At 46.4% G+C, this 22,749-nt stretch overlaps 6 protein-coding genes across 6 annotated transcripts; 4 read left to right on the forward strand and 2 right to left on the reverse strand.

Moving 5' to 3' along the window:
- Positions 1 to 130: 130 nt before the first annotated feature.
- GGS22DRAFT_173424 (CASP C terminal-domain-containing protein) lies at positions 131 to 2,863 on the forward strand. Its single transcript, XM_047962915.1, has 2 exons — positions 131 to 576; positions 637 to 2,863. The coding sequence occupies exons 1-2, from the start codon at positions 447 to 449 to the stop codon at positions 2,739 to 2,741; spliced, it is 2,235 nt and encodes a 744-aa protein (XP_047814965.1). The 5' UTR covers positions 131 to 446; the 3' UTR covers positions 2,742 to 2,863.
- A 2,605-nt stretch (positions 2,864 to 5,468) lies between these two features.
- Positions 5,469 to 7,080, forward strand: GGS22DRAFT_76149 (uncharacterized protein). Its single transcript, XM_047968040.1, has 3 exons — positions 5,469 to 5,936; positions 5,991 to 6,537; positions 6,596 to 7,080. The coding sequence occupies exons 1-3, from the start codon at positions 5,726 to 5,728 to the stop codon at positions 6,627 to 6,629; spliced, it is 792 nt and encodes a 263-aa protein (XP_047814966.1). The 5' UTR covers positions 5,469 to 5,725; the 3' UTR covers positions 6,630 to 7,080.
- A 1,605-nt stretch (positions 7,081 to 8,685) lies between these two features.
- On the forward strand, positions 8,686 to 9,643 carry GGS22DRAFT_197183 (ricin B lectin domain-containing protein). Its single transcript, XM_047965944.1, has 4 exons — positions 8,686 to 9,011; positions 9,085 to 9,188; positions 9,245 to 9,358; positions 9,414 to 9,643. Exons 1-4 carry the CDS (start codon positions 8,860 to 8,862, stop codon positions 9,548 to 9,550), a joined length of 507 nt encoding a protein of 168 aa, XP_047814967.1. The 5' UTR covers positions 8,686 to 8,859; the 3' UTR covers positions 9,551 to 9,643.
- A 643-nt stretch (positions 9,644 to 10,286) lies between these two features.
- GGS22DRAFT_173432 (ubiquitinyl hydrolase) lies at positions 10,287 to 12,123 on the reverse strand. The gene is made up of 3 exons (XM_047962916.1): positions 11,857 to 12,123; positions 11,780 to 11,793; positions 10,287 to 11,711 (listed from the first exon to the last, which is right to left on the reverse strand). The coding sequence occupies exons 1-3, from the start codon at positions 11,876 to 11,878 to the stop codon at positions 10,785 to 10,787; spliced, it is 963 nt and encodes a 320-aa protein (XP_047814968.1). The 5' UTR covers positions 11,879 to 12,123; the 3' UTR covers positions 10,287 to 10,784.
- Positions 12,124 to 12,582: 459 nt separating this feature from the next.
- On the reverse strand, positions 12,583 to 15,148 carry GGS22DRAFT_181937 (xanthine/uracil permease family protein-like protein; the record flags this gene model as incomplete). Its single annotated transcript, XM_047963913.1, has 9 exons — positions 12,583 to 13,105; positions 13,154 to 13,278; positions 13,337 to 13,817; positions 13,878 to 13,987; positions 14,041 to 14,392; positions 14,442 to 14,535; positions 14,606 to 14,705; positions 14,758 to 14,847; positions 15,035 to 15,148. 9 exons carry the CDS (start codon positions 15,146 to 15,148, stop codon positions 12,583 to 12,585), a joined length of 1,989 nt encoding a protein of 662 aa, XP_047814969.1.
- A 4,787-nt stretch (positions 15,149 to 19,935) lies between these two features.
- On the forward strand, positions 19,936 to 22,010 carry GGS22DRAFT_197187 (uncharacterized protein; the record flags this gene model as incomplete). The annotated part of the gene is made up of 4 exons (XM_047965945.1): positions 19,936 to 20,338; positions 20,396 to 20,675; positions 20,732 to 21,261; positions 21,322 to 22,010. 4 exons carry the CDS (start codon positions 19,936 to 19,938, stop codon positions 22,008 to 22,010), a joined length of 1,902 nt encoding a protein of 633 aa, XP_047814970.1.
- Between the last annotated feature and the right edge of the window lie 739 nt (positions 22,011 to 22,749).

Consider the following 22,749-nt stretch of genomic DNA (forward strand, 5'->3'; position numbering starts at 1 on the left):
AGTTTCCTTAACTGAGGCTAGGATTACGTAGGTACGTCCTAGCAGGCTACTGCGTAAAGTAGAACCTAAATTTCCAAAAGCGGGCTCTGATAGGCTGTATGCTTTCAGGGGTCTCAGGGACAACTACAGTGGATAGTGCAGTTTATTCAAGCTCCAGGGCTCTCAACCCACTGTAAAACCGAGTCGCCGAGTCTGTGGATCCCTGCACATGCATTCAGCACCTGGCATTTAGCAGATGCGACGGAACCTTGAACGAACACGTTCAACTTCATAATTATTCTTATTCAAAGTCCTACATCCAACGCTAACAACCAACTGCCAACCTCGACCTGATCTCGTCTCCTATCGCTAAAACCCATCTATTTTACCGACCTTTGTGCCAGCTAATATCTACCTGATGATACGATAATTGTGGCAGCGACATCTGCCAACCCCGGAAGAGAAAGATGGCCAACGTGTCTAAGTCGCCCAAGGCCGCGCAACCATCAGCACCGAAACCTACCGGCGACGGACAGGCAGACAACTCTATCCAGGATGGAACTAATCAGTTCCAACATGCTATTTCGGCATGGAGAAGTATGCGCTTGTGCTACTTGCATTAATTTTGTTGCTACACCCGGTATTAATTCTTGGTAGACATCGATTTAGGCTCGTTGATGTCCGCTCTCGACAACACTGCCTCCGACATCGTAGCCTTTCAACGAGATTCAACCGTCCAACGAAAAGACCTCGCTCAGAAGACGAAAGATTTCCGAAAACTTGACGATACGGCTAAATTATCAGAATATAAAAGCCTTTTAAAAGCCTACCAGACGTTCATCGATCTTCTCACCAATCATTCCAAGTCTACCAATTCCGCATTCTTACAGGTCTATTCCGCCCTTGAAAATGCGCCAGACCCGTATCCTTTGCTTGAAGCCTCTGTCGATTCTATGCTTGTAGCCGAGGATACTCTTCCCAAGCTAACCGAAGAAAACCAGCACCTACAAAACAATGTCGCCAAACTTACATCCCAATTGGAGGAAACAGAATCTCGGCTACAATCAGAAAGTGCTAACCGAAAGCAGCTGGAAAATAATCTCGAAGCCAAAGTCAAAGAAGTAGAGGCGTCGTGGACCGCAGTTGTAGACGAGAAGAGGGACAACTGGGAAGCGAAAGAAAAGGCACTAGAAGAGAAAATCGAAAGCCAGGACAGGCTCATCAACGAAATCAAGGCCAGTTACGAGGTAAACCAACGTCTAAAGGGATCTGAAAATGCGGACGACGAGGGTAGACATGGTCACGTTACGAGCGCAGAGTTGGAAATGGTCAACTCTGACCTGGAACGAACTAGCGCGAGGCTTGCGGAAGTCGAAGCTCGAAATGAACAACTACGCTTAGAGCTCGCCCAGTCCAAATCTCAAGTTCCTGCGCAAGCGCCAGTCTTAGAAGACGATCCTGGGTATATTCGTATGAGATCCGAGAACTCATCTCTCATCCGCAAACTTGATTCCGCGAGAGTTGAGAAGGAGGCTTTCAAAAGGGGTATCGATACCAAATTGCGAGGCTTAGAACGTGAAGTCGGTCTTTTGAAAGAGGACCGCGATAATTTGAAAACGAAAGTCCAAAAGTGGAACGACTACGACGATATCAAGCAAGAACTTGAAGTCTTGAAGAGTATCGAATTCGCGACTGGTGACGACGACGATGTGCTAGCCGCTTCGGAGTCTAACGGTTCCGCCCAAAAGGGGAAGGGTGATACCCTAGAACAATTATTATTAGCCAGGAATAAGAAGTTGAGCGACGAACTAACCATCTTACGAGTATCTCACCAAGATCTCCAAAGTCGGTTGGAGAACCTACAAGAGGATATGTCGAGAACAAATGCAGATCTAGAGAGGTCCCAGAACCTCAATGCGCAGTTAGAGAACGATCTAGCTAGCCTTCAATCCGAAGGACAGAACGCTTTCCCCTCGGGAGCATCAGTGGCAGGTACCTACACAAGATACGCGCCGTCTATAGCACCAGGGAGGAGAGGCGGAAGAACATCGCCGACTTCATCTATCATATCCGGTTTCGACCCCCGCGTGACAGGGGGCGAGCCAATGGGTGGTGGCTCGGGTATCTTGCCCATGATTACCGCTCAACGTGACCGCTTCAAGAAGCGGAATTCTCAGCTCGAAGGGGAATTGTCAGAAAGTCATCGTACTGTTTCACAACTTCGACAAGAGATTGCAGCCTTACAGAAGGACAACCTCCAACTATACGAGAAGACGCGGTACGTATCGACTTATAATCGTAATGGGCCGTCAGCGTCGTCGTCATCTGCGTATGCATCAAATCCAAATCCGTCGGTAGTCGCCATGGGCGGTACGGGAAACCCAGGAATTGCATTAGACCGGTATAAAAAGGCATATGAGTCCAACATTTCGCCTTTTGCGGCCTTTAGGGGACGTGAGTCGGCAAGAGCTTACAAACGGATGAGTCTTCCCGAGAGGATAGTATACTCAGTGACCCGGATGGTGTTGGCTTCGAGAACGAGCAGGAATCTTTTTGCAGCTTACTGCGTCGCATTGCACATCCTAGTATTTTTCTCGCTCTACTGGCTCGGCACGTCGGACGTAGACCAACATTCGAGCAATCTCAGTCAGGGTATAGCCGCTGCAGCAGCAGCGGGAGGGGTGGCCGGCGGCAATACCGGTGGGAGAGGTCAGGCTGCCAATCCTGGAAGTTGGCAAGAAGAAGGGTTTAACGGGCACTGATGATTACGTCCGCAAGGTTATACATTTACTGTACCATTACCAGCCGGCTTTTGTTTAATACGGCATGTGCCATGCAACTAATACTAACCCATTGAGTTGAATATATTGCTCGTATCCGTTAGTCATTACGTGTTTAACTACCACCGGTTTTGCGTGTCTGGAGTATACCATATCGATATTAGAGTAAGGAGGTTCAGAAATGCAGGCTCTGGATGATCACAAGTAAACATGCTGCAACAAAATAATCACGATGCCCACCTTCGGAGTCAGGATGTCGCCCATCTTAGATAAATAGAGGAACCTTCTTCATTTGTTCTATACTATGAAAGGAAGCCAAGGTCTAGAAATGTGGTCACCCCGAGCCGCCGTGTTGGATATACGATGCACGCAATATGCAGACGGTCCGCCTGAGACAGCTCTAGTCCGTCAAGAGCTCTCTTCTGATTGGTTGATAGTATCCAATGGCGATGGCGAGTAATATCTCTACTCGGTTACTCAGCGAATACCGGACTTGGCTACATACACAGGGGACTACGTAACTGGTCTCATTACTGCCTATTCTGGATCATCCCCGGGGTTTTGATGGCCTGCTTGACGCTGGCAGGCTGGGCTATAACTTGGAAGAGCACGAGCGCGGTATTAATCTACTTAATCTACTCGCGTACACCACCACGTTCGACTCTCACCGTAGGCGAGACACCAATCATAAGGCATAGATCGATATCTTGACCGCGGCTGCAACCCACACCCGAGACCGTTATGTGGCACAGCAGACGGGAAGAGTCCGGAAGGCTTCGATATATAGTTCGGCGAGACATAAACTATTGGCTTTAGTTACATAAGTTGGCTTGATACTAGGTACCTACCTATTACCTAGCTGCCTACCTACTAGGTAGGTAGGTATGTGGAAAAATACGGAGTTTTCGGCCGTCGGACGAGCGAGACGCCTTCCTCCATTCAGCACCACCTGAGACGAGGCAACATCGAAGATATGTAATAAGAAGCTAATTTGCAAGAATCTGTAGGTAAGGTAGTATTGCATTCAATATAAATTTGCCCATATCCCGATAGCCAGTCGGTGGCTGGAAAAGCCGAAAATCTGCATGCGTGGTGATTGGCAGGTGCGTGTTATCTGGGCTAATTGGCCCGAACGGGTATGATAGGGTCCGGCTTAAGCGAGAGGTCCCGAGGCCTAATTTTGTTATTTTTGGTGTCGGGCGCGCTTGTTGCTATTTTGAGATGCTAACCGCCACATTGCATATGTATATGCGGGGTCGAAATAATTAGCCCGGATTTGTTGCTTTTGAAATTAACCCACCTTCCCAACCATGGAGGTGTGCTTTTGCGGGCTAATAACTTTTAATCCTTGTCCATTAACACTTTGTTTTTTTTTTCTTTCTTTTTCTCATCACCACTTACCAATTTCAATCTTGGAACCAAGGCACGGAATGCTACAGCACTAAAGTACTACGACTCTATATTGTATGATCTAATGGCGTCTGCAAGCAACCGAGATCCCCTCCCAGCCTCTTAAACTTTCTCTGCTTTTTTTCTGCAGCGGATCTGCCAATGACATACAACTAAGTTTACCATCAATCAAGTTCTAGGTCGGTCCTAGAGTTGCAACGGAACGGCTTCCATCGTCAGCCGGATCTATCGAGTTCCTTGAACTAGGGCTTAGTAGCTTGGTCATTATTACGACAACAAACATGATTCTTTTAGCAGAGCACCAAAAAGGCATTGAAGCTTAGCTTACAGTTAGCTACGTGCTTCGCCTGCCTTACTTTAAGTGACTCCTCATCTGGCAATGCCATGCTGGCGTCAATGAGGAGTCCGATAATGATTCCATCACGGGATAAGATGATATTGGCTACCATGTTACATGATTCCAAACTTCTATTTTGGAGCTATAGCTCATTACACATGTCAGTACGAATGCAAGGTTGAGAGGGCCCTTACGTCTCATACGCCTTGCAGCGAGCTACTGACCAACATATCTCTACACGTGGCACATTTTGTAATACAACCCGTTTATAATGTTATGATCCTCGTGTTTTCCCCATATTCAGTCTTGCAAAACACCGCTATCTTCAACGTTGATGATGACTATTTGCTTAACTAGAAGAGAAATGTAATATTTTCAAACATCAATCGTTTTGCCGCCACACCCCTCTTCATCTCTCATGGATACACCAAAAAATATCAACCAAGCGTTGACCGGGTGGCCGAGAAAGAGGCGGCCGCTGGCGCTTGCAAGGTAGCTTCGTCAGCCAGTAAGATCGTCGTTTGCCGGCTATACACCCCTGTTAACGGGTCCTAGCTGCAGATCGCTTGGCTCTCCATACAGAGCCCCATGTTAAATCGATGGCAGGGGTTTTCAAAGAATGGAATACTACCAACCTTTTGCGTCTACTACGCAGTAGTTCTCGCCCGCTCGCTCTTTTACCGCGGGCTCATAGGCAAAAATGACCATTCTTCAGCTGCAGAAGCTAGAACGTCTCGATGAACCCTTGTCTAGTCTCGCAGACTTCCCGGTGCAAATTTAGGACCCATTCAGGGTACCACGTTATCGTGCCGCTGGACTGGGGTAAGGCGTAGCCAAGAAAATACAAGCAGTTCAGAGGTAGGCTGGCGGCGTCTCTACATTTAATAACCCCATCTCATCCCGCTCCCGAAGATGCGTTCAACCACTGTATATACATCTTCAACTCTATCTTATATATCTCTCTCTTCCGGGAGATCATTTCCTTTTACGTTTTCTTATTCTCTATCTCCTTAGTGTTTCTTTTATTTCCTTGTCTATCTTCTGTATCTTGGGTCTGGTTTTCTTTGGGTTTCCTATTTCTTATTAGTCTACATCCACGCACGCCTATAACGATCAAGACTATCTAAGAACTCAACAAAGAAACCACATCGATTTAACCTTGATAACCAACATTACTACCCCCTATTCTTCATCCATCTTCCGACTCACATCTATCAAAATGTATACTTCGACGCTACTGGTATCATTTCTCGGCGCTTCGACCGTTATTGCTGCCCCAACATGGCCATCGTTTAACTGGAACGCCGCTAAGCCAGACGGTCTCGAAACTGTTTCCGAGTACTTCAACATGTTAGCATCAAAAGTCGAATTAGGGAAGTCCATGACCGCCGCCCCGGTTTGTGATCTATCGAAGGCTCAAATGGCAGCAGGTTTGTCACCATATCTTACTAACGTTCTCCGTGATTCAACTAACATAATTTCAGCTCCTACACCACTGCCACCTCCATCTGCCGGTCTTACTCTAAAGCATGTTGCCATCGGCCGTGGGACGCAAAATTACACCTGTGATACGACCAACGCCACAGCCGTTCCCGCTGCTGTAGGAGCCGTTGCGACCCTTTTCAACGCTAGCTGTGTAGCCTCAACATATCCGGATCTGCTCCAGATCCTGCCGAAGCTTGCATTACAATTCAACCTCACGGCACAGGAAGACTCTCGCATGGGCCCGACCGACCTTATGATCTCAGGCCACCATTTCTTCACTGACAATACAACCCCGTTCTTCAACCTCGACACGAATCAGTACAACCTCGGCGAAGCCCCATGCAGCAAGGCTAACCAGACGAACGCACCGGATGATGCACCCAGGGGTCAGCAAGGCGAGAAGGCCGTTACATGGCTGAAGTTGAAGACGGAGAGTGGCTCTACGGGTAACTTGCAAGAGGTCTACCGGATCAACACGGCGGGCGGCTCCCCACCGACGACATGCCAAGGCCAACCGGCCGCATTCGAGGTGCAATATTCCGCACAGTATGTTCCCATTCCCAACCACGAGTTTTCATGAACATTATGCTAACATGCCAAATAGATACTGGTTCTGGGAGGGTGAATCTCAATCATGAGCAACACCATCATCTCTAAACTAAGTAAAATTGTATAAACAGGAAAAATAGAGGGGCATAGCAGTGCTCTGTAATAAGGAGGCGGACATTATCAGTGTCATCGCCTGCGCGTATCATGATAGGAGACGCGGCAGGCATCTTTATGTGGAGGACACACCTCTGTCTCCCCCAGGGCGTTCGGGATGGGCACTATTCGGCGAGGATACCAAGACGCATGCACGTGTACGGAGAGACGGAGCTACGAGGATATCCAGTATTACGATTCATATCATTTCTTCATTTACCTCATATACTACTACTTATTTCTATCTTGTTAATATATTTTTAAACTCGTTTTTTTATTGTATCTTATTCATAATGACTTGCTGTGACATGACATATTCTGTCTTAGTGCGACATCGTACTTACTAGGTATCCCATCATCTCAGCATTCGCGACCGCAAATTATTCCGTATCGATTAAATTCAAATCACTTATCGGGTTTACTCTAGTTGTATTGGGTTCTATTTCTTGAAACCCGGAAATATGTGATATCCAGATGTTCTTTCATTGGGCTACCTACCGACTTAGTTGTTCCACTAAGGACAACTCATTACTGTGGTTGGTCTGACCATAGTATCATAAACTACCATTCGCTGCGTTCGCCTCTTTGGGTATAGACATGTGTATCGGTTTGAAGAAAATGGACCAAAGCCGTGATGTTTGGTTTGAGTTGGAAGGGAAGGCGCAGTCGTAGATTAGCGACCCTTGGCCCGGATCCTGACCCGGGGTCGATCCGGTTCCCGGACCCGAAGGATTTACGTGGGGAAGGAGCGGCTTAGGGATCTTGATTCAACGTTCAAAGGCTTGGGAGTTCGTTCTTTTCTTTTCTTTTTTCTTTTTTTGAAACGAATTTGATCTCATGGGGAGGTTGAGCCGGGATCAGGTTGGGTCTGAGCGCGGCGTGATTATGGGCAAAATACCTACCTACCTAGGTACTTACGATCTAGAATCTTTTAGCTTCATAGGTATCATGATCATCATCGATTGAATATTTTCAAAGTCCTGCCTTGGAATTATTATAACCATATTCTTATTAGACTATCGTTGTAGAGGTAGACACTAAGTCTGTCGCAGTTAACGGACGGATTTGAAACAAAAGGGGTAAGCCCTATTATGACATGCTTACATCCCAATATTCCTCATGAACACACTAGAAGTATTTGGAATATACTAAGGTTTTAGGTTACTGAATGAATGGTAATGTCGCGAGTATTATTTTTGGTGGAGTAGACGTCACTTTACGACTGGCTTATCAGAGTAACCTATGAACTACCTACCCTAGGCAGATTGAGATATATTTTCATACAATACGTTATTCTCGCAGGTATTTTCATATATCTATGCATAATGAATGAATTGCAATTTATATGGTAATAGAAAGCAGTGGGTATCATGATGTTGAATTAGACTACTGGACTCGAGCTAACTTTTCGCCTAGGCACCTATTCAAGGCAAAAATCACTATTACCAAAAGCTCATTGGATTAATTGAAATAATTCTTATATATGCCTAGCATATTGATTCAACATCTTCTATATGAATAAACAGTCAGTTTTGCCGTCGCAGTCGAAAAAAAGCCTACTAACACTTCTAGTGCTGCTTGCGTTCCAACTTCTGAACGTCGATCGTAGTTTGACCATTTACTAAATGAAGACTATCGATGACATAGTTGGTCTTAAAGATTTCCTGAATGAGGTATGGTCGGGGAAAACATAAAGTTGCCTCAAGAGAATCCAGTGCCGTACCTTGCTCTAGCACATATTAGCCGACTATGATATAGGGGGGTAAAGGTGAGGGCGGAGATAGGAATAGCGGCAGATCTATTGGTGCCCATCTCGTCAAGAATCTGCCGACGATCAATGAATACAGCCCATGGTCCTCCTCCGTCAATTTAATTAATAGGTTATCGACGGATTAGGTAATGTATACCAAGCTCCGAGAAATGGGGAAAGACCCTCGAAATCCCCCAGCTTTGAATGAGCTTTAATATATTTATGATACCTGAGGATTGGTTGCCAATTAGGCTAGTAAAGTGACTCTGGGCAAGATTAGATGTTCCAGGAAATGAATCTGCTCTATATAAACGTCATGTACTCTTCAGTTCGCGGCCTCACTGGCGATCCTGAAATCGAGCATCGTCTACTCCTGAAATTTACATAGGTACAAAATATTAACAAAGGAAATCAAAATGCTGACGACTTCCCTCCTCATGTTCGCGTTCGCCGCGACTGGTATCGCCCAGGCCCCTGAAGGTTACCGTACCGTATATATCACATCCATGGTGAACTCCAAGTTCGTCTTGGTCCCCAAAACCGCTACCAGCGGTAGCACTCTGGTAATGTTCGTTCAGAAACTTCCTAACCGAATCGCAAACATACTGGATATAGTCTAACCTGTATTTTGATGTATGCAGTAAGACCGCTGCCCAGACCGCCGAGCAACAATGGTACATCGGGAGTGGCAACACGAAGATCCAGCTAGCCGGCACTGAGTTGTGTCTGGATGGAGGTGAAAAGGGTAGGCACTTCTTAAAATCTCCCACGAGGCCGGCATAATCTGATAATATTCCATAGCCAACTGGAAGGACATGGCCAACATCTACATTAAGGAGTGCTCTGATACTGCTGACTCCCAGAAGTGGGTAGCTATGCCAGACGGAAGAATCGCCCTTGAGCTGTCGAGCCCACGTAAGTACCGCATAATTCTATTCCATATTACCCTCGAAGCTCACACGTAAAACAGAGGAATGCCTCGACCTCCAGTACATGAGGGCCACTGAGAACAACCCGGTCGGTCTATACAGCTGCGCGGGTCTAGGAAACACGGGTGCCGCAGACAAGGGCATCAACTGGCCCCTTGCCAATGCCACTACCCCATAGAGTCGGGGACCACCGAATTACTTATTACTCAAGCTTTGGGCATATGAAGAGCTCTCGTCTATGGTCGGATAGACTAGGAGTATTGACTCTAGGAAATTTAAATTGAACTAAAGAAAACCCCCTATTATTCGCAAATTTTGATTAACTAGTCCATATACTTCAGTGCTTACCTAACCTAGAGGATTATAAGGAATTCTCGTGATCTAGGTACTTCACAGGCTTGGAATGCTTACCAAATACTTTGCTTCTTATTTAACTCGTTAAAACAAGTTATCAGATGTCCAGAGCTTAGATCATAGGGCACCGTTAACCGTAAGACGGTGGAACTCAGCAACGTTTTCCTCAGTAGACGCAAAAATAACGTACAAGGTATAGCAAACCACGGCATTTGATTGCTATTACCTAAAGAGTATAGGGATTAGTCCGAGCGCAAGTTATAACCAAGTTCGAGTATAGACTCATCCCTTCCTTGCGTGCTAGCAAAAATATCTTAATTTACCTGATGTATGTAAAAGCGCCCCTACCACGTACCTACCTACCCAACCGGGTATAATGCCTCACTCACCTGGCAGCGATAGAAAAACTTGGTAATCTGTTTGTCCTTATAGTAAGCAATTCCCAACTTCACGGCACGGGACCGGGATAACGATCGCAAACCTTACTAGAGAGGGGTCCGAGACCTTGAAACGGTGAAGATCCCCTTCGGTTGCACGACGTCTGGTGCCTTACGGAATGCATATAATCTATGTATCTGCTTGTTTGTGGCCGTGCAGCCAGCGACGTGACGGCCACACCCGGAAGGACCTCTCGGTAGCCAGTCGCGTCGAGTCGCGGGGTGGGACGGTGAATGGGACCAGGAACCGAGCCGAGTGGAAACTATGCACACGCAAGGCTGGGTATGTCCCTGTTCTATGGGAGATTTCTCTAGGTTCCACCTGATATCCATATCCGAGCTCCGACTTAGGAGCTCCATGAGAAAGACAAAGATGCTCGGCTAGCGATTATCCATAGAGGTACGATGACTTCGCGTTGAGCGCACTCTGCGTCATAAACCCGCAATAGCATGTTACCGCCCGATACAGTGTGTACCGTAATTCGTAGTTCTAACACGTAGTGCCTATCCCATACCGCCATCCATAAACCAGGAAGGCCACCAAGAACACATTGTAAGTCTTCGCCGCCCCTGGCACAAGACTTCGCGATGAGAAACCTGTATCGTATCCGCCTTTAACCCCTAACCATCCATCTCAACATCCTCACCACCACCTCCTTTCTTCCTACCCCCAAGTCTCTGTCTCGTTTTCGCCTTCGCCTCGTCGACCCATTGGGTATATGCGCCTTCACCCCCTTCCTTGAGTTTCATATCAACGACACCCTTTAGCACCGCGCTCGCGAACCCGACGAAGTTGTGTCGTCGCAGCGCATTTTCGAACTGCCAGTCCCTCCTCTTCCTCTCCTCCCGTGCCAAGGCCTCCACATCGCCGATCTCCCGGGCTGCGACGCGGCGGTCCCTAACCATGGCCATAAGGTTGAATCGGATCTCCGAGAGGTCGTATCTTGCGACGCGGCGCTGAAGCACCTCCGTGACCTTCACAGGGAAATCCTCCGCCGAGCACGCGCCGTGCGTTATGGGTGCTGGCTGCAAGCCATCGAGTTCGTATAGCGTTCCGTTAATCGGTGTGTAAGCGACAAAGTGAAAAGCATCCTCCGTCTCGCCACCCTGTCTCTGCGTCTCATCGACGAACGGGCTACTCTTGGCGAAACTATTGTGCGCATCGCGGATGAGTTCGCTGTTACTCAGCGCCTCGCCTCTGAACTCCGGCGGCAGCGCCAGCGTGAACTCCTTGAACTCGCGTAGCTTCTCTCCGATCTCAACCTCGTCGTCTTCTCTGTTCATCAGCATGCTCAGCAACGCCTGCGTACCACACGCATTCTGTATCGTCTGCGCCGCGAACCACAAATTTTCTGCTGCGCCCCGGTCGAAGGCGCCGTCGAGCGGTTTATCGGTCGATGTGTATGGCGTGTCGGTCGGGTACTTGAAGAGGAAGATGACGCCGTAGACTGGGTAGAGCTCGGCTAGGGCCTCCGGCTCTAGCGTGAGCAGTTCTTCGAATTGAACATCTTGAACACCCAGGTTGTTGAGAAGGAACGTAAAAACACCCTATCGAAGATAGATCAGTCCTGAAAATATAAGAACGTATTAGATATGTAAGCCAGGACTTTACATACAGCATCCGACTCAACTATAAGTGGTGGTTAGCATTAAACGTTCGTAATTAACAAACGGTTAATGGGATCAACTCAACTGGTATTCCATCCACCACTCATCTTTTGATTAAGCTTGCCCGGAGAGGCAAGTGCTGGTAGCAGACCTGTATTACGTAGTTGTGATAGATCTTGGGATACTTAATCAAGGGAGGAAATAATAGAGGAAGTTTGTATTCGCATAAAATAACCGAATAGAAGGTTTCTGTGATGTCAAGTTGCACAGCGGTATCTGCCTTTGTAGGCATCTAGGTACGTACATCAGGTACACAATCATGCTTACGTACATGCGTACCAGAGCTGTTGTGGACCTTCAACAGTTGCGGGAGCTAAGGTCCGCATGTATTAATTGTCAATATGATAAGATAAGACGGATAAACTACGGTGCTTAAAACTATTGGCGTATGTACTTTGTACTTGGGGTACTTTTGTTATTCATTCATCTATTTTCTTTATGGGGTTCGTGTGTTGTGTTTTATCTCAGCTATAGCAAAGGAGATCTGTTTTGACACTTAGCCTTGAATGAGACTAGGTATATGCCCAAGACGAGGAGCTTCATCTTTCCACAGATCTCTCAAGAAACATTATGTGAATCATCTTGTTCTTTACTGGCATCATCATTGCCAATCGACTAGCGTGATTCTCTCCTTCATTAGTGTTCATTATTGCCCTCCCTGGACGGAGAAAGTGCTTTTAGAAGGAAAACTGCCTGGTAGTGGCAAACGCGTGATCAATGTCGACATTCTTGTTGTTCATCACCTTTCTCTTTAATCAAGAGAGGGTAGATCGTGATCACGAGATCGAGGTTGTCCCTGAGCTTGAGTCTGACTCTGAGGTTGGTGAGTCTGGGGATGATGAGCCTGGGGATGGTGAACCTGGGGAGGAGCCTGCTGTGTGTGAGGGTAGGGTTGAGGCTGAACTTGGGGCTGAGCGTGAGGATGTGAGTACGCGTGGCTGATGTGGCTGATGTGGGCGTTGGGGTGGACTTGACTCTCCACAATGTGCACGTCCTTGTTGTCTTCGGCCGAGTTGCTTCGCGAAATAGAGTTGGCGGCATTTATGGCGCTATCATTGTCAACCAGTTCCACGTCGTCCTTCGTGTCGTCTATGTGGAAGCGGGTAGGCAGAATTCGTCGCTGGATGCTCTTCATCCATCCAGGAACATCCCTTGATGCCATTCCCCAGTCATAGACCTCTTTCTCGTGCCAGTTCGATGGAACGACTCTGCCCTTGGTGAGTCTTACAACAACCCAGATCATAGTGTTGAGGACGACATAAACCATCATTCCCCTGAATTTATTGTTAGCTCACTCTATTTTTCTTGATAGGGAGACTCACGCAATAAGGCCATAGGCGACGCTGTAGCTGAAAGGCATAAAGGCCAGCGTAATAAAAGACGGCACAGCATCACCAATGTACTGCCAGTTGATGTTGATGACTTGACGGATCATCAGACAGCCGACCTTTCGAAACGTAATCAGTCATTTCCTCCTTCATCTCAGATTTTGTGAGTGTACTTACCAGAATCAAGGTCGATCCCGTGGCCCAAGGCGGAACAGAGGCTAAGATTGGGGCAAAGAAGAGACAGATTAAGAAGCAAACGCCGGCGGAAATAGCGGTCAGTCCAGTTCGACCTCCTTCTGCAATTCCTGCGCCACTCTCGATGAATGCGGTAGTGGGCGAACAACCAAAGAGGGAACCGATCGAGATCATGAAGGCATCAGTGCAGTAAGCAATAGTCGAGCGAGGGAAATCGCCATCATCTCTCACTACACCACAGAACTTGGCCATCGAGTATAGGGTTGCAGTACAATCGATGATGTCAACGTAGAGAAAAGTAATGAGTGCTAGGGCGAACTGAGCACCGTTGGCGCCGGAAAGATTCCACTCGTTGACATTCAAGACAGACTCGATCGGATGGAATGCGACAACCTGTTTGAAGAACTGGAACCGTTCTTCGCCAGCTTCGGTGTAAGGGAAATAGGTGAATGGTGTATTACGACTAAGAACCGTCAGTCATTTCTCCCAAATTCTTCGTCGGCTCGGAAAAGGCTCTACTCACGGCCAAGACATGATGGATACGATTCCAATGCCGATGATAATGGCACTCTTGACTTTGAAGGCCATCAAAAACGCCACAAAAATGCCACCAATGAAAATACCGATCCACATCTGTTACCAATGGTTAGCTGAGGAGGCTTATTCCTTCAGAAAGACATCCTTACCCCAGGATTCTCCATGATGTGACTAGCACATTCACCCTTAGAATCAAGGTACTCGGCGGGGCATCCTCCAATCGCAAGGGGGGTAGAGAAGCCTCCCGTGATGGCACCAATGCCTGCTGAATAGGACAATCCGATCTCTGTAAGGAACAGGCCAATTCCGACACCACACGCAGTCTTGATAGTAGCCGGTATCATGCGGACTAGCCACTGTCGCATTCCAGTAAGAGCCAGGAATATGAAGATAAAGCCCTCCACAAAGATGGCAGTAAGAGCAATCCGATAAGGGACCTTGCCGGTGCCGTGCCAGCCGACAACTTGGTACGTGAAGTAGGCATTGAGGCCCATACCTGGTCTTGACTCATGTTAGAAGAAAGTTTGTATGAACAAGGAGTTTGGCATACCCGAGAGCAACAGGCAGGTTTGTAAGGAAGCCGAAAAGGATACTGGCAAGGCCTGCAATAGCGGCAGTAGCCGTGATCAAATCGCGCTTCAGCACTATATGGGAAGCAGTCAGCCTTGGTTTCGATTGACCTCGTTTATTTTTCTGGTTGTTAGAGATACTTACCTGCTTGACAGTTGGCATAATTAAGATCACCGGGACAACCCGGCTCGGTTCCCGGAGGACATTCGCATGTCCCTCCAGAGTCTGCGAGAACAGCAGCCTTCTTTTTATCAGATGAAAGATCACAGGAGGATGGTAGTGTGTTTTGTACTTACATTGACAGCAACAATGTATGCCATGGTCGCGAAAGTAGTCAAGCCGGCGCGAATCTCTCGGAAGAAAGAGGAACCCCGAACGGTTTTGGGCTGATCATTGTTAGCCTGAAAGCCCTTGGGATATTATAGCCGAGAATATTGTTTTTCGTGAGCTGAAAAAAACCCTAACAAGTCCGCGACATAGATGGGATACAAATCAAGGACGTTGTGTTGGGGGCAAAGCGACGAGGAGGTACATGGGTACCAGGCAGTCAAAGGTGAAGAGACCCTTACTTACATGACCAGAGCCATCTAGGCGGAAGACTCGACCAAAAGTTGAACTATTGATCCGATCCTCAATAGAGGCTAGCTTGTTCATCGACGAGTCGACGAGTGCGCCTAGATCAGGCATGGTGTCTTACTCTTGTGATAAGAAATAACGTTAAATAAGGGGTACACAAGGAAAGATTGGTAAGGATTTCCCAAGAAGGAAGGTTGAAACCGATACGGAATGCAGAATACGGAATCTAATAAGTCGAGGAAGAAAGATGGCTTGTTAGTGAGTGATATGAATAAGGTTGGATAAAGTTGACGAGGGCTCGGTCAACTAAGATGCAACGATATTCAACGAGCTTGTGGAAAACAAGATAAAGAAAGACGGGGAAAGAAGCAGGTGGCAGTAAACCTCAGATGTCGGTGTGCGGTGCAAGATTTCGGAGGACGAGATCAGATGAAGAGTTGCACGGTGATGTGTCTGCCGAATCTAGAGGTGTGCCTTGCCTGGCCTGGTTGAGAAAAAAAAGAATGTTGTAAAGGAATGTTTCTTGTGGACCAGGGAAACGATACGATACGATACGAGAGAATGGATTAAAAAAAGAGAGTTGGTGTGAGGGGCGGATGAATCAAGAAGTGAAAAAGTTGAAGTAAAGTTGAAGGTAAGGGGACCGTTTAGTAGGTATCAAAAAGACCTAAAAATTCCCAAGTACGTGGTAGAAATTGTGTGGGGAGGAAACCGCGATATGAGGCGGCGAAGGACAGGTGCAGGTGCAGGTGCAGAGGTAGGTACCGAAGGTTAGGTTTAGGTGCTCCAGATCACTGGCGTCCAGGTTGCTCATCTAAAAAGGTACGTACCTAGACCCGACAATTTCAATTGGAATAACTAGGATTAATCATATAAACGGAAGGAGTAGATCCTAGGGAGGGAATGAATGGATTAAGTTTTCTACCGTTTTGTATTTTTTTGAACCTCCAGATTCTTTTCCATACTTCTCATCCCAACCTTTTTAAGTCATCATGCCCAGCACTATGTGGCCACCCCGCCAAATACCTACCTAGGTATCCCTCACACAGCACTTCTAACCTACTAGGTATCTCCATATGTACCTAGTATATACCTACCTATGTAGTAGCTATTGTTGGGTATTGGATTGTTGCTCATCGCGTACAGGGCATATCAAAAATTGTGCGAAAACCTCGTCCCAGGGTCGTCCTCGGTAGTTCTTGTAGAACTTTTGCTAACGTCGATCACGCACCAGCAGAATTTCATCGTGTACCTACTAACATTCCAATATCAATGGCTTTATTTTTCACATTTACCTGTCCGTCACCTCTTCATAAACCTACTATGTCTCCTCAATAACGTTCCTTCTACCCGGAAATAAATATTTGTTATCGTTCCATCATTACAATCCGTTATTATGTGGATATAGGAGGGAAGACTGGCTCCAAGATCAGGTGTATCCTTGTTCGGCGGTAACACATAGCAACTAGGATTTCCTTGGAAATATAGGAAGATCAGGCAGATCGTCCTGGGTCAACGTTCGAGTCGCAGGGCTCTGCCAAGAACAAATATACATCTACAGCTCAGCTGCAGAAATATAAAGACCTCTAGGATATACTTGTTACCGGATGCAAGCATCTCAACTGCAAGCACGCATATTATTATGCGGATTGCCGGCCCGCCCCCTTTCCATTCTTATTGGGAATTCTCTCCTTATTTTAAGCCTCTTGACCACCCATACAAGTATATACCTAGGTATATAGAGAACTACTATAAGAGAGTCTATGTTGGCGCCTGCACGTATCAACCGCACATACATGTTGTGCGTACATCTCTACATGCTATAGTTGCCAGTAAGTCCTGCGCAACCCCCCTTTGTCATCTCTGCCAACCTTGTCAACAATTAGGGTTCCCATGTTTACACTAATAAGATATTGGTCAGCATGAGGTGATTGCTAGCACGCGAGTATTCAGAGAAGCTTGATGGACTTGTTCCACAAGGTGTAGACGAGTAATAGAACCCCTGAAAGGCCTCCTACGGGTCAGCTATGGGCTAGACAGTGGACAAGAACACGAGACATGCGGGAAAATTCGCCAATTACCGAGATGTACAGTAGCACACACTACCTAGGTATTATGCTACTGAGATACAGAGTGGGGATGGAGGTATCTATTCCATCATATATCTCCTGTGCGAACCGGGATAGCATGTCGTGTTTCCCCATGTAGGAGATTCATCATTGCTAACCGATGTAACAGAAGCAACAGTAGTGGCCAAGATACTTCACCGTACGTCGAGGCTACACGAAAGGGTCAGAAAGTATGCTAGTTATTCAAGCTTCAAGAGCAAGCGTAGTTATATCAAAGGAGATCTCTAATTTGCCACATTCTTCAACAGCATAGCCCCACGAAAGATTATAGCTCCGTGAAAAGGCATTCACGACCTAATCAGCCGCGAAGATATAATTAGTTAATTCATTTTGTACCACCACGGCCGTTGGTGTTATCGAATTAGGCGTCACAACAAAATATGCAGCTGACCTTGTTGACATAGATGTCTACCTAGTACCTACTTTAAGCTCTTCAGTCTTAGAGGTTGTCAGATTGGCCTTGTCTATCCATGTGCGATACCTACTTGTATAGAAGCGAGTACATATTTAATGCTTCTTCTATAATGACGATCATTATGGAAATGTCTCGTGAATCATGATATTCTTTTCCGGTCTTCAAAATTACTGAAAGTTCCGCTTAGCATTAGCCGACTAGCCCATTGCCTTGTGGACTAAGACTTCGCTTCAGTGTATCATGAAAAGGGCAAACTCTCCATTTCACTAAATTCGAACAATATGATTTTTCAAAGTCAATCTTCGCACACTTTATGGGAAGAGACATGTGAGGAGATGCATGTTTAGTAGAAATAGCACAGAGTATTGTTGAGGCTAGTAATATGTAACAACGAGCAACTGTAGCCCAATGTTAACCATTTTATATCCATAGATATCTACGTGAACGTATATATTGTGACTAACCAGGTACTAGGTAGGTAGGAAGTAGACATCCAGCTGAGATGTATGCGCTTATATATTCCGCCTACCAAGATGCTCTAATCATGGGCCCGGGCTTACGGATTACTTGGGTTGTACTAAAAGGTCATTTCTAGGTATTCAAGGATAATTAGGCCATAAAATTAAGAGCCATTGTTGAGAATTCGTCAGACCTGACGTCTTGCTACAAGAGTTTGGTGATCCGTTAGGCGGACTGCAGACAACACAAACAGAAATGCCGACTATTTGCAACAGCGATGCAGTTGACTTCAAGGTTTGAAGCTTACTTGGGGCCTGGAAATAATTTTATTACCTAGTTATTACAAGAACATGTTATGAGAGGGAGTCATGATATGGTATTGGCCCCAAAACCTTGAATGTCTCACGCTAATCTAGAGATAGCAGGCTCATTGGAGTTTACCTGAATGCTTTCTTATCTAGCGAAGACCTCGCAGTCATATGAAAGAAAAAACTCTTTTTGAGATTGTCAGCTTGGAGGAACTAGTCGTCATTATAGGTTCTAGACTCGGCTATCATACGCTCCCCTTCCCTAAACTACTAGACCATAGCGTTTATATTCACGAATATCAGACCACTATCATTGTTAATACCTAGGCACTAAATATAATGCGATAAGAGTGGTTATATGAACTCTATAAACCCAATGGACCTCGATTGATGAACCCATATCCAAGTTACACGGATTCGATGTCTAGAACATAGGTATGTAAACTATCGAAGATCCTTCGAATAAGTACCTAAATATTCACTTAAAATTCATGGATATAGTCTTATATAGGTACTAACTACTAGGTACCTAGGTAGTCAGATAAATCTAGAACTTACTAATTGTGTTCTAGGTGGTAAGATTGAAATACTATAAGGACCAATACCCTAAAGAATGAGTGTCGGCTGAGTAATGTTCTCTACAGTTGTAACGTGACCTCTTGTATCCTATAACCATGATGTTGTCTAAGTAGGTGGGGAGATGAGATGAGTACGTGGTTGACCAGGAACGACGCGACGTCACATAATAGTAGGCAAACATATATGTACCTCTTGTTTACCTACAGTTATATCGGTCACTACAAAGATGAATAGAAAAAAAGTAATTCCGAAACGGATCGTTTTCAAGTCCGCGCTGAGAAGTGATAGAGATGAGAGTCGACGGGAAGGTGCGTCTCTTGATCTCATTAGCGCACGTTCCCGTAGTTCATCAATGATCTTTCGGAAAGGGGGGGAAGGGGGAAAGTACAAAGATCAATGTATATTAGTTAGGTAAGAAACTCAAAACAGGCCTGGATCTCGAACTCGGGTAACATTAAATCTGTCTCACCTTTTAAACTAAGTTTCCAAGCTGCCTCGCATATTTTGGGCGGTTGTTATCATCAACTCAAATTCTCACCCCTCCCCCCCTATCACCAACTCGTCCACCTTACTCAAATCAACTCACTGTCTGCTACATCCTTACTACTACTATCTAATTTCTATTGCCGGCTTTCTCGTCGCAGAAACCCACTTGATTCAAGCGCCCTTGGCGTGTGAATTGAGTGAGTGACGGAATACAGAATTATCTAGCAGTACCTCATTAGACGGCAGCCGGCCATTTTGCTGAACTTCAACTCCTCTTGTAATCTCAACATTCGATAAAACAGCCCTCATAATACGCCTAATCGGAAAAACTATGATATGACATAGTTAAGGCCTTGCAAGAGTTGACCGTTACCAGAAATCCGACGCCCCAACCCAAGTTGCAGTTATATCGGTCTTTTGCAGGTCTCTATATATTGAAGCTTGTCTTATACCATTGGCCCATGTACCACAATAATTCAAAAGCGAGATATCTTCACGACCAACCAACCACGAGAGGACAACATGTTCGACGTCCTTTGGACCGACCCTAACCGGGAACTTATGGGCGAGAGAATTATAAGAAAGGAGCAAGAAGCTAGGTTAAGAGATAGGGATAAGAAACAGAAGACGGAGAACAGTCGCCAATCTATCTCAACAGAAGGTTCAACATCTAGTGATCGTGGCTTTGGGATCTTCACGGTTAGGAGCCGAAGGAAGACCTCAACGCCGTCTAAAATAAAGGACCCAACTACATCTCCTGCGCGTCTGGCTTCTAGCTCCAGTAAGGTCAATCGAACATCAGCATACGGTGCCAGATCTCTTCTACACCACGATGGCTCGCAGGCTACTGCAAGGGATGGTGAGAAAAGTCACCATCCTGTCCAGTTGCCAGAAGTGGCCGATAACTCAAGCATGTCATCTCCAGGTAAGAAGTTATCTTGGCTACGAGCGATCTATATATGTTAATTATCAGTGGTGCCAGATTCTGCATCATCAAAATGGACACAGCGATCGGCCGTCAGTAACAGCACCGGGGCCGGTGCCTCTGTAGGCGATGCAGAGACTACTCTGAAACCGGAATACCTGATTCAACCCCTAGGACCATCATCCTTTGTCACTAGAACCACCGAAGTCACCTTTTCACCTCGCGATCCAGAAATAGATCTTGATAATTTGATCTCCGAGGTAAATATATCCGCTGATCGGTCTAAACCCGCGACACCCCCATTAACAGACCACATAATGGACTTGCCTGATAGAGCGTAAGTCCCTAAACTTCACGAATAGGGGTTAGAACCTGCCCTAATGCATTTCCTAGAAATCCTTTGGCATTTGACGACCCTGGTTCGACGGCCTCTTCTTCTCAGTCACCTCGGACTCCGCCCCCTATTGGGCTTCGAAACAACACCGCTATATATACCCCAGGTTGGAACTGTAACGATAGGCTAATCAATCTAGATGCCTGGAAGCCACCTCATGAATGGGATTGTACCCCAACGCAGGAAAATGCGATCATTTCGGATGACGAAAGACGGCATTCTTCGCCGGTGGGTGATGACGCAGACCAATGCATGTCTCCTAATCTTGCGGCACTGCAGCGCGAAGTTCGGATGATGGCAGCGGCTAGTCCAGAGCTTATGCTCGCCAACATCAAGTCAAGTATGGGCCATTCATCAGATGCAACAGTTTATAAGGAGCTTGAGATGTCAAAAAAGAGATGGATGTTTTCTGCTCTACAAGGCGAGGGTTATATTCCTTTTACAGAATGCGTAGATAGCCGCCCGGCAAGCCCGAATTCGTCAAAGTCTTCTGGATATCCCAGAATCCTTGCGCTCTACGAAACTCAAGGTACGTTACCCCACGAGCATCTAGTGGAGAGCCTTTCAGTTGATTAACAGTCTTAAGTAGCATCTACATCGTTCCTTGCAGCTCTACATCCACAAGCTTCAGTCTCCCACCTTTCGCCAAAACCGATATCTCCCAATCTATTTCCCAACGTGCACCCAATACTTGTACCGGCAATCTCAGCATGCTCAGGGTCTCGACCACTTGCGCCGCAACTCTACTCAACTGTAACATGCTTGCCTATGCCAGCGTTGTTTCCCTCGAGCGAGATCCCACCGATGCTTCGCCATATTTATCGCTGTCTAGCACCCGGTGGTGCCCTACACTTAACACTAATTGACCCTCAACCGGTTTCGTCTTCGATGGGGCCAAAACTGCGACAATGGCTATTTGAAAAACTCCTGATACAATTAGAGAAGCGATGTCGCACGACGTACCCAAGCGGCACATTCCCAGCCTGGTTGGCAGTCGCAAAGCTCCGTGGATTTGGAAGCACCATTACAACTGTGTCCGTACGTGCTGTGCATGAATGCACCACTCCGATGGAAGATGCGAAGAATACGACAGCTGTAGAAAGTGAGCTTCGATGTCTTATAGCAAGGATGCTGTGGCAAGAGATTTGGGGAAAATTTGTTCATGCAGATCGGTGGTGGTGGGAGGAGGAAGAGATAGTCCAAGAGTGTATTGAAAGGGGGACTTACTGGCAGTATTCTCACATCGTGGCAGTCAAGAACAAGAGACAGGCGCCTTAATTCTTCTTTTACTTCCCAACGAGAGCTCTGAGTCGATATGGAATGAGACGTCTCTAGCCTTTGGGGGATGGTTCATTAATAAGACCAACAAGTACGGAAACTTGCATCAGCTCATGGCACAGGAGTTATGGAACACATCATTATTATCCTTAACGAAGTTTCGTACTATACCCCATCGAATTCACCGGACGTCTTCAAATATTTCTTATGCAAAATCGCTACGCTCTCTGGCACAACTCGGGCTATCATCTCTATTATCGAAGCCTATTAGCTTATTGGAAGATACCCGAATACAAGTCCAACATATATCGACTTGACAGCCATTTCATAATTACCTCCTTAGCTAAGGTTTTGCTCAGCAATGGTGCTATTTCGACTTCAGCGGGCATATGAACGAGAAAAGGCCAACTCATATTCATGCAGCAAATAGCCAATCATACCCTTATTTTATTCCAAATTCAATAGTGGGTTACTTGACCAGACCTTTTCATCAATATAAACTCTTTGGTTGGTAATGGAGTGGGACTGTGTGTCGGCGTCGTAGACCTTGCTTGTTCTTACTGATTATCTAGTAACTCTGCCGTCGTAATCTCGTATCGTGGAAGTAGGGGAAAATGCGACGGCATTGTGTGCAAAATAGCAAACATGGGTGTGTGCATCTTAGCCGCTGCGTCGATGTTTGAAGGATATGCAGTCGCCCACCGAACTACCAGCCAGCCACCGAGGTTTGAAAACCGGG

The sequence above is a fragment of the Annulohypoxylon maeteangense genome (assembly GCF_022496945.1).
Source record: "Annulohypoxylon maeteangense strain CBS 123835 unplaced genomic scaffold GGS22scaffold_21, whole genome shotgun sequence".
Taxonomy (NCBI): domain Eukaryota; kingdom Fungi; phylum Ascomycota; class Sordariomycetes; order Xylariales; family Hypoxylaceae; genus Annulohypoxylon; species Annulohypoxylon maeteangense.